The sequence below is a fragment of the Canis lupus genome, chromosome 37 (assembly GCF_048164855.1).
Source record: "Canis lupus baileyi chromosome 37, mCanLup2.hap1, whole genome shotgun sequence".
Lineage (NCBI taxonomy): Eukaryota > Metazoa > Chordata > Mammalia > Carnivora > Canidae > Canis > Canis lupus.
Window position 1 is genome coordinate 1,246,244 of NC_132874.1, and position 17,206 is coordinate 1,263,449.

Consider the following 17,206-nt stretch of genomic DNA (forward strand, 5'->3'; position numbering starts at 1 on the left):
GGGCAAGAGGCCCAGGGAGGGTTGTCTCTCCCAACAATGGCACAGAGTTACAATGTAAAATGTGGGATGCCTGGTGGCTCAGCGGTTGAGCATCTGCCTTTGGCCTCAGGGAATGATCCCAGAGTCCTGGGATCAAGTTTTACATCTGGCTCCGGCAGGAAGCCTGCTTCTCCCTCTGCCTATGTCTCTGCCTCTCTGTGTCTCTCATGAATAAACAAAATCTTAAAAAAAAAAAAAAAAAACTTTTGATTGGAATGCTAAGTATTCCTATCTCTTCTTTCTCCCTATATACCCCAAATATATCTAGACCAGGTAATTTATTTTGTTGTGGGGACTCTTTGGGCATGCAGGATGTTGAGCAGCATCCCTCGCCTCAATCTGCTAGATGCCAGTAGCATCTCAACTGTTCACTGATGGTACAACCGAAAATATCTCCAGATGTTGCCAATATTCTCCAATTGAGAACCATTGGTTTAATTTCAGATACAAAAGTCTATTCTCAAGCACTTCTGCAATGGTAACTTTAAAACACAGTAATCTCTAGTTTCCTATTCCTTTTTTTTTTTTTTTTTAGATTTTATTTATTTATTCATGAGAGACACACACAGAGAGAGAGGCAGAGACACAGGCAGAGGGAGAAGCAGGTTCCACACAGGAAGCCCGATGTGGGACTCGATCCTGGGTCTCCAGGATCAGGCCCTGGGCTGCAGGTGGCACTAAACCGCTGCACCACTGGGGCTGCCCTAGTTTCCTATTCCTATTTTCTTCCTGAATGAATAAATTTGGCCAAACAAATGAAGAACTTCGTATTTCAGTTTTCACATATATATTCTAAAATTGGGATTTAAAATAAATAAATAAATAAACAAACAAATAAATAAATAAAGTTGGGATTCTTTAAAAAGATTTTTTATTTATTCATGAGAGACACACAGAGGGAGGCAGAGACACAGGCAGAGGGAGAAGCAGGCTCCATCCAGGGAGCCTGACGTGGGACTCAATCCCGGGTCTCCAGGATCAGGCCCTGGGCTGAAGGCAACGCTAAACTGCTGAGGTACCTGGGGTGCCCTAAAGTTGGATTTTTTCTTTTTTTTTTTTTTTAGGATTTTATTAACTTATTTGAGAGAGCCCAAGAGTGAGCAGGGGGAGAGGCAAGGAAAGAGGGAGCAGCAGACTCCCTGCTGAGCACTGAGCCCCATGCAAGGCTCAATCCCATGACATGGAGATCATGACCTGAGCCAAAGTCAGATGCTTAACCGACTGACCCCATCCAGGTGCCCCAAAAGTTGGATTTTTTAGGCTTAGTCTGAGGAACAGTTATAGATATGGTACAGAAAGAAGTCTGCCTACAAAGTGGTAAGACAGACACATAACCTTGCAAACAGCTTATAAATTTCTGTAGATAACTTCATAAATGATCCACACAATGATTTGACAAGCATTTATTAAACACCTACTGAGTGCTCAGCACTGTACTAGGCACTGGGGGGGTGCAGAGATACAAATGTAAAAGCTATTATTCCTGCCCTCAAGGAGCTTACAATTTAATTTTGGAAATGAATACAAATGAAACTACAATACAGAGTGCTAAAAATAATTACAAAGCAACATATTAGTAAGTACACGGACCACAGTACAAACTCAAGGGATAAGTGCTGCGGCAACACAGGAAAAGGGATGTCTCCATGTGAGGTGAAGTCAGGGAGAGCTCACTCAGAAAATATAAAGAAGCTAGGCTTGAAGGGAGTGATGAACAAGAGCTGGGGCCAAAAAACAATCCACACAAAAGACACTGGATGAGAAAGGCACAGGGGCAAGGGCTTGTAAGACAAGTCTGAACACGAGTCGAGGTGAATATGCTGGAGAATGAGGCTAGGGCAGATTAACCACAAAGGGCAAAGTAATGGGAGATTCGAACACCAGTGCTCTGATAAGAATTATCTGCTGCGTGTTCTTGACTGGAAATAGATTGGAGGGGCAGCCCCGGTGATGCAGCGGTTTAGTGCCGCCTGCAGCCCAGGGTGTGATCCTGGAGACCCAGGATCGAGTCCCATATTGGGCTTCCTGCAGGGAGCCTGCTTCTCCCTCTGCCTGTGTCTCTGCCTCTCTCTTCGCTCTCTCTGAATGAATAAATAAATAAATCTTTAAAAAAAAAAAAAAAAAGGAAATGGATTGGAGGAGGATCACCATTACAGGAAGCCTTACAGGATGGGGATCTTGAAAGCAAGGGAATTAGAAAGAAATTACAATTACCTAGGCCTCAGATGATACTATATCTGCAGAAGGCTGCAAGGGGATGGCAAAAATATAAAAGATCCAGCCTCAAGGATAAAACTAAGAACTGGAATGTAGAGTGGAGAGCAGAAAAAGAATAAAAGACAATTCAAGATGGGGAAAAGAAATATGAAGTACAGGGTGCCTCGCCGGCTCAGTCAGGGGAGCACAGGACTCCATCTTAGGGTGGTGAGTTTTAGCCCCACATCGGGCTTGGAGCCCACTTAAAAAAATATGCAAGGCAGGGAGTCTATTCAGGCTAAAGAACCTAAGCTATAATGCCTATTTAAAAGGAAGATGGGAGTGAGGGACAAGAGTGATGAGATCAGTTTTCAAATACTAAGCTGTGTAGCTATCTGACCCACAAAGTAGGAAATATTAAGTTACTGAAATACAGAAGTGTAAACAATCAAAATAGAAGTGAATATAGAAAAAATACTGGATAAAATCAAGACATGGGGGTTATTTTCAGTGGAGAGGAGAAAAAAGACAAAGAAAAGCTAGAAATTGAGAGGAAAATGACAAAAAAAAAGGATCCCACAAGCCAAGTAAGAGAATTCCTGAGATGCAGGGTAACTCAACAGTATGAAAACAGATCAACAAGGACAAAAACTAAGAAAAGGCATATTTATCCATAGGACACTTCAGTGCAATATTGAGTACAAAAGCTAGTAAGAAGTTTCAAGAGTACATTAATGAGAAAATGGGGTTAACGATGATGGATAGTATGTTTGAAAAACCATGACTGATGGAAGAAACAGAACGGCAGTTGGAAATGTGCAGTGAAGTTGAAGGTTTTCCACATTTATGCTGTAGGTAAACTTAACTACTGTCATCCCAATTGACCATACATGCCTGGGGCACTGGGATATTTCATTTCCCTCCAATTTCAATTTTAGTTTCCTGGGGCAGGTTAGAAATGTACTCAAATCTGTATATTATTGCTTTATCCTCTGAGTTACTCTTTTAAACATGTTTTACTTGTACCATTTAGTTTTCTAGTACTACAAAGCATCAAAAGTATCATTTAAAGATACAGTTATCAACTAGAATGACATTTTCAACCCATTCTCCAGTAACTGCAATGGATTTGCACTACACTGTACCTTTCCTTCCCCAGTAGCTTTTATGGCAAGGGGTACAGAATTTTCAAACGGCTGGCCAGGGTCAGGGTGTTCATTAGAGACATGGTAGCAGAGTGATTAGCACAGGCTCAGGAATCTAATCCTGTAGGGAAGAGTCCCTACTCTGGCACTTCCCCAGCTACATAACCTTGGTCAACTCGCCTCTCTAAGCCTATTTTCCTCGTTTATAATATATGGGATATAATATGTCATAACCAAGAGAAATACTCAGCATAGGGCTTGGCACACAGTAAGTGCTTAATAAATGTCACCTATGACTATTTAGAGTCTCAGGACTAAGAGTAATGCTAACTGCTCTATATGGGGAACATCCACATTCTAGCGCTACCTTGTTCAATGGTGGAAATCATTGAAACCTATTAAGACGTGTCTTCTATGACTAAGTTGGATGGCAGCAGAGTTACAGAAGAACTACTTTATCAGGCTAAAATGAAAAGATCATCATGGGAGAAGAGAGTACTGGTCAACAGTTCATTTCAGATTAGAGTGTAAAAATAGAATCTGCAGGATGTAAGAACTTAGCACACATCACCCAGTCAGGAGCTCACAATAAGGTCATAAAGATCAACACCACTCCAGTGCCAAGAGTAAGAAGTGGAGACCAAGAATGGACTTCTATGTGCGCCCCTGCAAAAACAATAGCCTTTTCTACTTCTTACACTATGTGGCTATTTTTATATGTGGGCTGAGCCAACCTCCATAGTTCTTTCAAGTCACAATCTTTCCTCATTCATTTCAGCATCACACTAATCTTCCTGGGCATATTTTCTTTTCTCTGAATTTCTGTCAGATGCTTAGTGATTATAGTTTAAGTAACATGGCTACACATTTTTCTGAATAGAGAGATATTAGCAGGAATACTTACAGTCATTTTCAGCATGTTGCTCTAAGAGCTTTCACTGAAATAAAATACAAGTGCCCCTCTGAACTATGTGGGAGGACTGCATGTATGTGTGCACATATTTTCCCTCTGACAATGTACCATCCTATCTGCACACAGGCAGCACCGGCCTCAGGCAGAACTGGTGTCTTACAGAGGGTAAGGCGTAACTGAAGCAGGGAGCAAGGATCTGGAGACAACCAGATTTATTTATGGTTTCTTGAAATTTCAAGTACAAGGGAATGAGGAATGGAATTCCCTTCAAGTGCAAGGGAATCTATAGGTCAAAATAAAGGGGGAAGAGTAAGAAAATAAAGGATAACAGAAAGCACTGTATTGAGAGTTAACCAAGGAAACCAGGGTGACAAATGACAGGTGGGTATCAAATGACTTAGTGAAACAGGTTTAATTAATAACCTTGATGTTGTTAGTGGCCAGAGTAGGTGACAGCAGAGAAGAGAAGGGATTTTATAGAGAAGGAATTTATGATCCAAAAGGCAGACCTTTATGATGAGAGATCTTATGACTGATTTTGGAAAAAAAAAAATCAATTGTAAAATAATTTGATTAGCAACTGTCCCTGCTTAGAACAGTCAATGGGAAGTTGTGTAACTTCTCTTGGCATGTATCCTATCCCTCTGAACGGGATTAATGGAATCAGTTACAATTCTGAAAGCTGATTTTGGAAAAAAGCCAAAAGTAACCATTACAAATGTGATGAACAAGTGGTTAATGGTCATATTTGGAGGAGTGGTAGCACTACTGGAACAGTAGCACTACCAAAATAATTAGATTAGAAGTACTGAATTTAAAGGACAAACCATGTAGGTGCATAGATTCTGGTGAGTTACTGAAACCAGCCTCATTACTTTATATAACATCCCTTGGTATACTGAGAAAGCCTCCAAGAAGAAAGATAGTGCCTGGTGATGAGGAGTTAATACTGTGTCTCTGCTGGATTACAGATGGGAGTACACCAGAATTCAGAAGGATGAGGATCTAGGAGGTAAAGTATTTGACAGATCACCACTGTGGACATAGCTAATGGTAAGAACACCTGGAGAATGGAGGGTAAGGTACTAAGGCCATCTAATGAGGTGGGACCAGGATAATGGCATGAGTGACACAGATCATCAGGTCAGGGGTTTGTGCAGACTGATAAGAACCAGAGAAGACAGTACTGTAACAGGTCAAGACGGTTGAGTATATGTTCTTTGTAAGGATTTTTAGGTCTTCTTCACGTACCTGTCTCCTCTTTCTCCCATGTGATGCTGTAATGGGGAGAGTTTAAACACCTGTGCACCACAGTGTACAGTGGGAAGGTGGAAAGGAGAGCCAGAAGTCACCAAAAGGTACAACCACAGAAGCTCAAGAGTACTCAGGCTGAGTCTCCACTCACCTCTTTCTCTGCTTCATTCCCACAACCATCACTTCCTTTGCTGACACAGGTACTGGGGCTGGGGGTGGTGAAGAATACGTATAGATGCCCAATGACTCAGTGGAGTCAGTGAAGGTGATATATGAAGAAAAATGCTGGAGTGCTGTTAAAAATATAGCATTCTGAGTTTGCGTGGGAATACAGGTTTCCACTATCAGGAACATTAGAATAAAAACAAAATGCACACTTAAGCATAAATACATTAAGTGCCTGTAAAAATTTCCCTAGAACTAGGTTCTTAGAAAGCTAAATACAAAATAAGTCTCACACAGAGGCTGCTTCAAACTCTAAAGTAGCTTCTCAGATCAGATTTGGAGCACAAGTACACCCTCAGGGGAACCAATGGCGGAAGGGGATCAGAGGAGATGGGAAGAAGCAGAGGAACTAGGAGGTGTAGCCTCTCTCAAACCTACAGCTATTCTCCCAAAATAAAACTAAGTGCCTCCATGACAAGCAACCTGCCCTAATGCTATTGTGTTTCTAAAGGATCCTTTAGGCCATCAGGAGTGCCACTCCTTCAGACACCTCCCAAGACCGTCAGTCTAATCCACCTGCATCAAGGCACTGGCCCAAACTACTGAAGAGTTATTATAACTCCACCACCAATATTAATTCTGACCATGGGTGAGATTGTAATGATGACACACTCTGGCTTTTTACTACACTGAAAGACCTCTCACCAGCATGTGGTTTCTCTCATGTTGAATAATGCCCAAACCAAGACTGTGTTTTTTTCCCTAAACTCCTATGGATTCAGATTTTTCTCCACTGTGGATTCTCTGATGCCGAATGAGACTTGATCTCTGAATAAAGGCTTTCCCACATTCATTACATTGATAGGGCTTCTCCCCTGTGTGAATTCTCAGATGCTGTATGAGGCCAGTGTTCCCATTGAAAGCTTTCCCACATTCTTTACATTTATAGGGTCTTTCTCCAGTGTGGATTCTCTGATGTTCAATAAGGCCTGACTTCTGACTGAAGGCCCTCCCACACTCATTACATTTGTAGGGTTTCTCCCCAGTGTGGCTTCTCTGATGGCCAATAAGATGTGAGCTCCGCCTGAAGGTTTTCCCACACTCATCACACTCATAGGGCTTCTCCCCAGTGTGGATTCTCTGATGTCCAATGAGGTGAGAGCTATGACTGAAGGCCTTCCCACACTCATTACACTCATAGGGTCTCTCCCCACTGTGGATTCTCTGGTGCAGGATCAGGCCCGCACTCTGACTGAAGGCCTTTCCACACTGATTGCACTGATACGGCTTCTCCCCAGTATGGATTCTCTGGTGCAGGATCAGGCCTGTGTTCTGACTGAAGGCTTTCCCACACTCCTTACAGTGATAGCGCTTTACTTTGTTGTGGATATCCTGATGGGAAAGAAGGGCTGACCTGTAACTGAAGGCTTTACCACACACATTACATTGGTAGGGTTTCTCCCCAGTGTGGATTCTCCAGTGGCGAACAAGGCCTGAGCTCTGAGCAAAGCTCTTCCCACATTCATCACATTTATGTCGTCTCTCCTGGGTGGGATTTCCCCGCTGCCTTTCTAATCTGCCCAGAAGATCTCGGGTTTCTCCATGCTCAAGACCCCCGATAACATCCCCGTTGCATCTGGCAGCTGTCTCTCCATGTGGTTGGATTCCAGTAGATATTACCTGTTTTGAAGCTAATTCCCTGTTCTCATTCCTGTTCTCACCACCTGAAATGAAAATGTGAGAAACATCAAGCTAAAGTCACTCTCTATTCTCTATGTTAAAAAAGAATCAAACATAAGGGAAACACATGGAAAACTAGCAGTAAACACAAAGCTTCCATCTGTCTCCAAATGCTGTCATAGAGGGAGATGAAAGCAGGGTCTAGCACAAGCCCCACAGGCCAAATGGGGAAGAAGTGCCATAAAGAAAGAGGGATAAAGAAAGATGGGCAGCCCCTGTGGGGCAGTGGTGTAGTGCCACCTGCAGCCCAGGGCGTGATCCTGGAGACCCTGGATCGAGTCCCACGTCAGGCTCTCTGCATGGAGCCTGCTTCTCCCTCTGCCTGTGTCTCTGCCTCTCTCTCCGTGTCTCTATGAATAAATAAATAAAATCTTTTTTTTTTAAGATTAATTTATTTATTTATGAGAAACACACACACACAGAGAGAGAGAGAGAGAGAGAGGCAGGGACACAGGCAGAGAGAGAAGCAGGCTCCACGCAGGGAGCCCGATGTGGGACTCGATCCTGAGTCTCCAGGATCATGCCCTGGACTGCAGGCGGCGCTAAACCGCTGCGCCACCGGGGCTGCCCTAAATAAATAAAATCTTAAAAAAAAAAAAAAAAGAAAAGAAAAGAAAAAGAAAAAGAAAAGAAAGAGGGATGTTGGGAGGGCACTAAAGCAGGGAAGGGATCACCTGAGGACAAGTTGGGGAGTGGGAAGAAATATGGAACCGCTGAAGAACCTAACAGGACAGAAAGGGAAAAAAGCCGCAGTCACTGAAAGGGCAGAAGCACAACAGCCTAACAGGGTGAAATCTAGGTAAATATTCTACAGGCCTGGAAGCAGAAGGAATAACTCCAACTGCATACAGAACAGTACACAAGAGGAGTCCTGGACTGGAGAACAGAAATCCATCTTAAGAGCATTGTTTCTGTTAGTTCTTGAGTTCCTCAACAATGTCTCTCAGGAAGATCGCAGCTACTATCACATAACAAAACACCTTAATTGATAACAATAACCAGAGCTCTCCTTACCCAGGGAGAACATGTTTCTGTAATTCTCTGGCCTATTATCTCTATTGGGATCCTTCTGTGATGGATCAAGAAGCCACTCCTCTCGAATTAGGGACACAGCCATGTCTTCGATCTTCTCCAAAGTCTGAAACAAAACAAAATCCCCATGTGGGACCGGGACTATTCTACAGGTCAAACTCAGAGTATCAGAGATCCGTCAGGGTTGGAGAGGATCAAGGGGTGGGAACATACTGTGTAAAGGGATCTAAAGCAGCTTGGAGGAAGAGGGAAATGCACCAATTTATTGGGGGAAAATCAAGAATCATGCAAAAAGGGACCCCCCTGGATGGCTCAGCGGTTGAGCACGCCTGCCTTTGGCCCAGGGCGTAATCCTGGAATACCAGGATTGAGTCCCACATTAGGCTCCCTGCATTGAGCCTGCTTTTCTCTCTGCCTATGTCTCTGCCTCTCTATTATGAATTAAAAAGAAAAATAAGGGATCCCTGGGTGGCGCAGCGGTTTGGCGCCTGCCTTTGGCCCAGGGCGCGATCCTGGAGACCCGGGACTGAATCCCACGTCGGGCTCCCGGTGCATGGGGCCTGCTTCTCCCTCTGCCTGTGTCTCTGCCTCTCTCTCTCTCTCTCTGTGTGTGTGACTATCATAAATAATTAAAAATAAAAAAAATAAATAAATAAATAAAAAAGAAAAATAATCATGCAAAAAGAAAAAAAAATCATGCAAAAAGAATTTGGGGCAAGTTTCTTGGTCAATACTGGTACAGCGAGTCCAGACATAAGGTAGATGCCACTATTGCTGCTGAAACCCTAGGGCTGGGGTTCAGTGAGAAGCAGTACAACTCACCTGGAACCCTGCTGTGAGAAGTGTTGCTGTCATCTCCTGGTCTCCAGGACTTCCTTTCTGGGAAGGCGTAGGACTCTGAGAAGTAGAGATGGCTGAAAGAGAAAAAAGGAGCTGAGTGAGACCAGCCCTGTTCCACATTTGCAGCAGTCAGCGCTAACTCATTCCAAAGATGCTTGCATTTCAAAACATATGCATATCAGATTTTGCACATAAAATGCTGAGGGGCCCCTGGCTGGCTTGGTAGGTAGAGAATGCAGTTCTTTTTTTTTTTTTTTTTTTGAGAATGCAGTTCTTGATCTCCGGATTATAAATTCAAGCCCCCAAACTGGGTCCAGAGATTCCTTAAATAAACTTTTAAAAATAACACATACATATGTAAATATATTTGTTTTTTTTTTTAATAAAAAGAATAAAATAAAATGCTGATATCTTGAGCATTGGGTCTATACCTATGGTTGCCCACAACACATCTGCTCTTGCATGTCCCACTCAGCCTCAAATTGAATGTCAAAAATAGAGTACTGGTTTCCTAACAGGAATTGCTTTACAACTTATTTTCTCCCACCAAAGCTACATTCTATTCTTGTGCTTCTGTACAGAGTTTATTTAGGTCTCTTGGCAAATGGAATAGAACAAATTTCTCTCTATTAACTCTATTACCTTTCTGAAATGTCTACCATGACTGCCAGTATCTGCTTCCTAGAGATACCAGACAATGCAATACTAAAATTAACCAATTACTGTGTCTTGGACAACAGGCTTTAGAATTTTAGACAAGAATCATATTACTAGCTGAAACTGTTTCTATGTTGTTCCTTTAGAAATATTAAAAATCCATTGATGAAACAAATTGCTTTAAACCACATAAGTGAAACAGTAAAAAAAAAAAAAAAAAAGTGAAACAGTATGAAATGCAGAGCAAGTATGAGACGAGTCTAGAATATCTTGTTCTGTAAGAAGGTAAGAAATTCTCAAAAATAATGGAGAAATGTCAAAAGGATGCAGGAGTCAGCCAGAGGGGCCTCCTCTGACCAAATCTGAGACAATTTAAGCATAAAAATAAACACAGTAACAAATAAAAACAGAGATATTTTATTTCTGGAATAAAATAAGAATTTATGAGTCCATACTGACAAATTAATAAAATAAAATAAAATGGGGAGGAGGGAACACTCTCTATTACAACAAATACATGTAGAAGGAATGACACAGAAAATCATCATTTTGTAAGTTTTAGTAATAATCACTTAGTCAAGAAGCATCAGCGAATATTAAAACTAGTGTTTCAGCAACAGAAGCTTGATGAATACAAGAGATTCAAGAGGATCTTGCCACAAATTAGTTATTAACTACAAAGAGAAAAATACTAACTTTATAATGACTAACCTAGCAAGAATAACCTTAACTAAGTCATCAAAAATACCAACACCATGGGCAGCCTGGGTGGCTCAGCAGTTTAGCGCCACCTTCAGCCCAGGGCCTGATCCTGGAGACCTGGGATCGAGTCCCACGCTGGGCTCCCTACATGGAACCTGCTTCTCCCTCTGCCTGTGTCTGTCTGTCTCTCTCTGTGTCTCTCATGAATAAATAAAATCTTCAAAAAAAAAAAAAAACAGGAATAGGACAAATTCCTGCTGCACTACAGAGGTGGCGGCAATAGCACTTCTGGGGTACTCCTACCACATACATACAACTGGAATTTACACATAAGGAAACATCACACAAGCCCAAATTGCAGTCATTTTGTAAAAGAACCGACCTGTACTTATCAAAATTGTCAAGGTCATGAAAGGCAAATGGCTGAGGAACTATTCCAAATTAAAGCCATCTACAGAGACACAACTGACTACAAAGGATAATCCTGGACTGGACTCTGGAAGAACATTATTGGGACAACTGGCAAAACAAAAATATAAACTGTGGACTAGATTAGTACTGTATCAGCATTACATTTCCTAACTGTGATGCATTTATTGAGGCTATCCAAGAAAATGTTCTTGCATGAGGAATCATATACTGAAATAGTTTCAAAGAAAGTGACATATTACCAACAAAACCGCAAAAATGACTATGTTGTTAATACACTGGGATAACAGAAACGTGTGAAGATATAAAAATCCCCGAATTCTTTAATTTGTTCATGAATTTAGCAATGGGACTGACAATCTGTATTTGAAGCCTACAAAAACACAGAAATTCTACTTGCTGGTTCTCTAGGAACTCAACAGGCACTTCCTTTCTTTTCTTACTCCTCCTTCCTTGTCAATGAGATCTGGCCCCTCACCTCTCTCTTGTGACCCTTGGGGCACCAGAGATTTATGCTGGGCTGCCACAGGTCGGAGCTGAGTATGTGGAAGCTCTGGTGCAGACTCTGAATTCACTACCTCTTCCCAGAGTCCATGTCCATGTGCACGGGCTGGGACCTGAAAACAATAGGACAGTTGCATTACAAAGAATTCCTTTGTGAAAGGAAGCGAACAGCATAAGGGGACCCAGGCACACCTATAGGCATATATGCTTGTTAAAGGAAGCAGAATTTCACCTACTTCCTAGGGGCAGTGAGAACACAAACATGTTGATTAGCACAGAAAGGCATCATTTCTGCTGACGCCCTCCCTTCCTGCCATTCTGCACATGTAATGTATGGAAAGAATGATAAACAGAAACTTAAAGCAGTGTTATTTAGCAGAAAAAACTTTGGTAATGCACTAGGAAACTGAGGTCTGGTCTCAGATCTACATTTAATTATGTGTCCAGAGTAATTCAAGTAACAAGCTCTCTACATATCAGTTTCCCATCTGGCAAAGAGGAATAATAATAGTTGCCAAGAATGTTACGAGGATAAAAAAAATGTATACATAGTCTTCACAAAAATAAAAAGAACTCTACAAATACAAGCCACATGGCACTAGACCTATTTTCATCCTCCTACAACAGAAATGGATCCAGCCTTTCTTTATTCTCCTGTTGTGGTGCCAATATTCCTCCAGCAAGGTTCCAGACCACCCAGTCACAGCATGCACACTCCTTTTACTTACTGGCCGGCCTAATATATCAATCTGCCTTTCCAAATCCTCCAATAGGGTTACCACCTCCTCTCCATTCTCTAGCTGATGTTCCTTAACCAGAGTTTGGAGCTCCTCAGGCAGGATGGTCAAGAACTGCTCTAGCACTAGTAACTCCAAGATCTGCTCCTTGGTGTTCAAATCTGGCCTCAGCCACTGATGGCAAAGTGCGCGGAGCTGGATCAGAGCTTCTCGGGGTCCTAATGTCTCCTGGTAGCATAACTTCCTGAAGCGCAGGCGAAACAGCTCTTGGCCAGGAGGGTTCTTTTCATGCAGACTAGATTCCTGGTCCCAGCCATGATCTTCCTCTACCTTGACGATTACCAAGTCTTCTTCTGGAGCTTGGTCTGGTGTGGATGGGGCTAACGATTTTCTTGATTCTGCTGCCATTTAGGGCTGGAAAAGCTCGGGATGCTTGTTTCCACTATCTTTTTTATCTTGAGAAGAACTTTCCAAGGATCTCTTCTGTAAGGGCAATTCTTAGGGTAGAGAAACTGTCAAACAACATTAAAGCAAGTCAAAGGTCATAGTAATTTACTAAGGCGTCTTAACAAGCTCCTTACCGCAACACATACCTCATGGCTCAGTCATTTAAGTGATCCCTCCACTGTCCCAGAAGTAACTCCTTCCCTAACTTTCTGCCATGCCAAACACCCATCTGAGGAATATTCCCTTCCTTCTGCTTCCTCTCCTTAGGGATGGGGAATACAGCAAAGTCAGGAAACTATGCAGAGTGGGTCTAATTGAAGGTCTGCATTTAACCTCAGCTGGCCCTCAATGAAGCTGATTTGACTCTTTCAGTATTTGCTACACCAGCTATACTGTTATAACACACTTCAGCTCTCAGGCTATCCCTCGCACTCAACAAAAGAAACTAATTTTTTAAAAATATTTTATTTATTTATGAGACACACACAGAGAGAAAGACACAGGCAGAGGGAGAAGCAGGCTCCTCACAGGGACCCCAATGCAAGACTCGATCCCGTGACTCAGGATCACGCCCTGAGCCAAAGGCAGATGCTCAACCATTGAGCCACCCAGGCATCCTGAGGAGACTAATTTCTATATAATCTAGCTCAAGGTATTGTCCAGAACTGTCCTAACACCATGCTCTTCTCCACCTAACCGCATTATCCTACTGTGCTCTCCATCCTCCCTCCTGTCTCAAGGCTAACTACTACTTCTACTGCAGACCTTATCTCCCTCTACAACTCTTTGGAGCACTGGCCCTGCCTCTCCAAAGAACCTACAGTTCCTAACCACACATGTAACCGAGAAGTCTAGTCCTACACAATAATGAACTTTCACAGTGTTTTATAAATAAAATCATACAGTAGGTACCCTTTTGAGTCTGGCATCTTTCACTTAGCATAATCCATATGAGATCATCAATATTGTTGACTGTATCAGCAGTTTGTTCCTTATATGGATGTACGTTTATCCATTCTTCAGTTGAGAGATCTCTCAAATCGTTTTCAGTTTTTGACAATTACAAATAAAACCACTATGAACATCTGGATGTTGAGTTTTAGTGTGAACAAGTTTTCATTTCACTTGAGCAAATATCTAAAACTGCTGGGTCATACGGTTAAGTATAATTTTATAAGAAACTGCAAAACTGTCCTCTAATGTGGCTATAACACTCTGCATTCCACTAGCTATGTGAGAACTGCTGTTGCTCTATCCTGACAAGCATTTAATACTGTTTTACTTTTAACTTTAGATATCTATTGAGTGTATAATGATATCTTACTATGGTTTTATTTATTTATTATCTTACTTTTATTTTTAACCACTCTCTGGTGCTGCACTATGGTTTTAATTTGCATTTTTCAGGACACCTGGGTGGCTCAGTGGTTGGGCATCTGCCTTCAGCCCAGGACATGATCCCGGGTCTGGGGATCGAGTCCAGCATCGGGCTCCCTGTGTGGAGCCTGCTTCTCCCTCTGCCTATGTCTCTGCCTCTCTCTGTCTCTCTCATGAATAAATAAAAAAAATTAAATCTTTAAAAAAAAAAAAACAACACACTAGCTATAAATACAAAATACTTCAATGTTAACTGTGCACCATTTGAGAATTTTATGTTAAGATATTAAATACATCAACATTGGGATCCCTGGGTGGATCAGCAGTTTAGCACCGCCTTCAGCCCAGGGCGTGATCCTGGAGTCCCGGGATCAAGCCCCACGTTGGGCTCCCTGCATGGAGCCTGCTTCTCCCTCTGCCTGTGCCTCCCTCTCTTTCTCTCTCTCTCTCATGAATAAATAAATAAAATCCTTAAAAAAAAAATACATCAACATCATATTAAATGATATCAAATAAAGTCTCAAGAGTAAGACCCATAGAAGTCATTTAATTACCAGATTTATTCATAATTTATACCAAATCAGCCAACCAGTCTTGTTCATTCTCCATCCTGATTATTCTTTTTAGTAGTTCATTTTCTACTTTTTAGTCTCTTCCTTCTCCAATCAGGTTTTTGACAATTACAACCTATAATCAAGTACAAAGATATGGACTACAAAATTAATCTATTATGTACCCTTTTCTCAGTTTCATGTATACACATCTGCATTAAATTGGTAAGCATTTTATGCATAAAGACTGCTTCTTACATCTTAAGAACACTGGTCAAGGAGCACCTGGATAGCTCAGTCGGTTAAGCATGAGACTCTGGGTTTCACCTCAGGTCTTGATCTCACTGTGGAGAGGTCTAACTGGGGTAGGACTCTGCACTCAGCCTGAAGTCACCTTGAGATTCTTTCTGCCCCTCCCCCCTGAGCTCTCTCTCACTCTTAAATGGAGGTGCTTGGGTGGCTTAGTTAAGTGTCTGCATTTGGTTCAGGTCTTGATCGAGCTCTGTGATGGGCTCCCTGCTCAGCCGGCAGTCAGCTGGTTCCTCTCCCTTCACCCCTCTCCCCTGTTTGTGCTGGAGGTGCACACGGTCTTAAATAAACAAATTCTTTAAACATAAATAAATAAGTTTTAAAAATATTTTATTTATCTATTCATGAGAGACACAGAGAGAGAAGCAGAGGCATAGGCAGAGGGAGAAGCAAGCTCCCTACAGGGAGCCTGATGTGGGACTCAATCCCAGGATCACCGCCTGAACCAAAGACAGAGAACTGAGCCACCCAGGGGTCTCTATATATTGAGACATCTTAAAAACAAAAACAACAACAAACCTGGTTAAGTTTACTGATTTAGGAAGTTAAAACAGCCAATCTGTAAAGTCTGATCTCAAATGCTATATAATCCTGTCAACTACTAAAGGCACAACTCACATTTTATTATTTTTAAAACATTACTTTGTCAGCATTTTAGAGGGAAGAATTATTTATTTCAGAGAAAGAGGGAGAGAAGGGGGGACAGAGGAAGAGAGTGTCTTAAGCAGATTCCTTGCTGAGCCCAGTCTCAGGGGGCTCAATCTCAGGACCTGAACCCAAATCAAGAGTCGGAGGCTTAACCCACTGAACCATCCAGGTGTCCCACAATTCAGACTTTAGTAGCATTCTTTTTTTAGAGGTGAAAACAAATGTTTTCTTTCTTCAGATTAATTAAGTCTACTTTGGGATATTTGGGAACTTAAAACAAAATAAGAAACTTTCCAGGCTTTAAGATCAAGAAAAAAATAGGTGAGGCAAAAACTGTCCTTTAGGGGCACGTGGATTGAGCGTCTGCCTTCGGCTGAGGTCCAGGACAGGAGTCTTGGAATGGAGTCCTGGTCCCACTCCCCACAGGGAGCCTGCTTCTCTCTCTGCTTATGTCTCTGCCTCTGTCTCTCATGAATAAACAAAAATCTTAAAAAAAAAAAAAAAAAAGAGAGAGAGAGAGAGAGAGAGAAAATCCTGTCCTTTAGAGTTACCTCAAACTGTGGAAGCCAGTTTTAACATCTACCACATGCCACACTCAACCACAGCACAGATTCAAAATACTTAAGCGTTTGTAAAAACAGTGATTACTGCATAAAGATACTTAACTACCCAAACAGGAATATGGATCCTTTTTAGTTGGTGGCAGCGGCAGTATTCATGTCGCCTGACAAAATGACTAGTGAGTGACAGGACTGTTGGAAAGGGGGCCCCTCTAGAAGAGTTCCCAGGCATTTACTTTTGTTACCTTCGATAAACGAAATATTCTGAGAAAGGCTGAATATTCTCTATTAACCCCAAAGTTGTGAAAAACGTGTCTTTTGCAGTTACCACCATTTTCTGAATACACTGCAAAGAGCAGAGTAGCAGCAAAAGTAGGTTTCCAGGAATAATTAGGGCTTCCAAAAGCAACATATTGCTTTAAAAAAAAAAAAAGAAAAGAAAAGAGAAAGTTGTACTATGAAGGAAATGCGAAAGTGCTAAATAATTCAGGGGGTGGAAACAGCTGGATAAAAGGTAACGCGGGGGCGGTTTTCCCGTTTTCATACGGACACCCTCACAAAGAAAGGAGCGGAAGGGGGGAGCTATTCCCCATGGGGGGGTCTCAGCGGCCCCGACCCCCGCAGTCCGGGCGCCCCCGCCTCTGGGACCCTCTCCAGACCCTCAGGTCGGTCCCCAGCAGCGGCCTAGTCCGGCCACAAAGAGCTGTCCTCCTCCGCCCGGAGCCCGAACCGTTACTCACCACGAGCTCCAGGGGCCGCACGGGACGGGAAAGGCGGGCTGCATAGGCCGGACGGACCAGGAGGGAAAGGCGGGGAGAAAACCGGGAGACAGCTGTCGCCGGGCCACGGCCCTGCAGCCCTAACTTCCAGACCCGCGGAGGCACAACATAGCCCAACGCGCATCTTGTCCGGAGGCACTTCCGGAAGCTCTCTAGGAACGCTGGAGGCCTCGAAGCTCTAT

At 42.6% G+C, this 17,206-nt stretch overlaps 1 protein-coding gene across 2 annotated transcripts; it reads right to left on the minus strand.

Annotated features, from left to right (window-relative positions):
• Nucleotides 1-1,427: 1,427 nt before the first annotated feature.
• ZKSCAN8 (zinc finger with KRAB and SCAN domains 8) lies at nucleotides 1,428-17,206 on the minus strand. 2 transcript variants are annotated; one of them, XM_072813722.1, is made up of 7 exons: nucleotides 16,986-17,206; nucleotides 14,732-14,864; nucleotides 12,345-12,865; nucleotides 11,591-11,729; nucleotides 9,307-9,398; nucleotides 8,467-8,590; nucleotides 1,428-7,436 (listed from the first exon to the last, which is right to left on the minus strand). In XM_072813722.1, the coding sequence occupies exons 3-7, from the start codon at nucleotides 12,759-12,761 to the stop codon at nucleotides 6,475-6,477; spliced, it is 1,734 nt and encodes a 577-aa protein (XP_072669823.1). In that variant the 5' UTR covers nucleotides 12,762-12,865; nucleotides 14,732-14,864; nucleotides 16,986-17,206; the 3' UTR covers nucleotides 1,428-6,474. The 2 variants fall into 2 exon arrangements, with proteins under 2 accessions (XP_072669823.1, XP_072669822.1); XM_072813721.1 differs by lacking the exon at nucleotides 14,732-14,864 and having other exon boundaries at nucleotides 16,986-17,204.

Coding starts and splice junctions, on each gene's coding strand:
- ZKSCAN8 (XM_072813722.1), bottom strand. CDS start 12,761: ATGGCAGCAGAATCAAGAAAATCGTTAGCCCCATCCACACCAGACCAA. Junction 11,730..12,344: donor TTGATATATTAGGCCGGCCA/GTAAGTAAAAGG, acceptor TATTGTTTTCAG/GTCCCAGCCCGTGCACATGG. Junction 9,399..11,590: donor CCAAGGGTCACAAGAGAGAG/GTGAGGGGCCAG, acceptor TTTCTCTTTCAG/CCATCTCTACTTCTCAGAGT.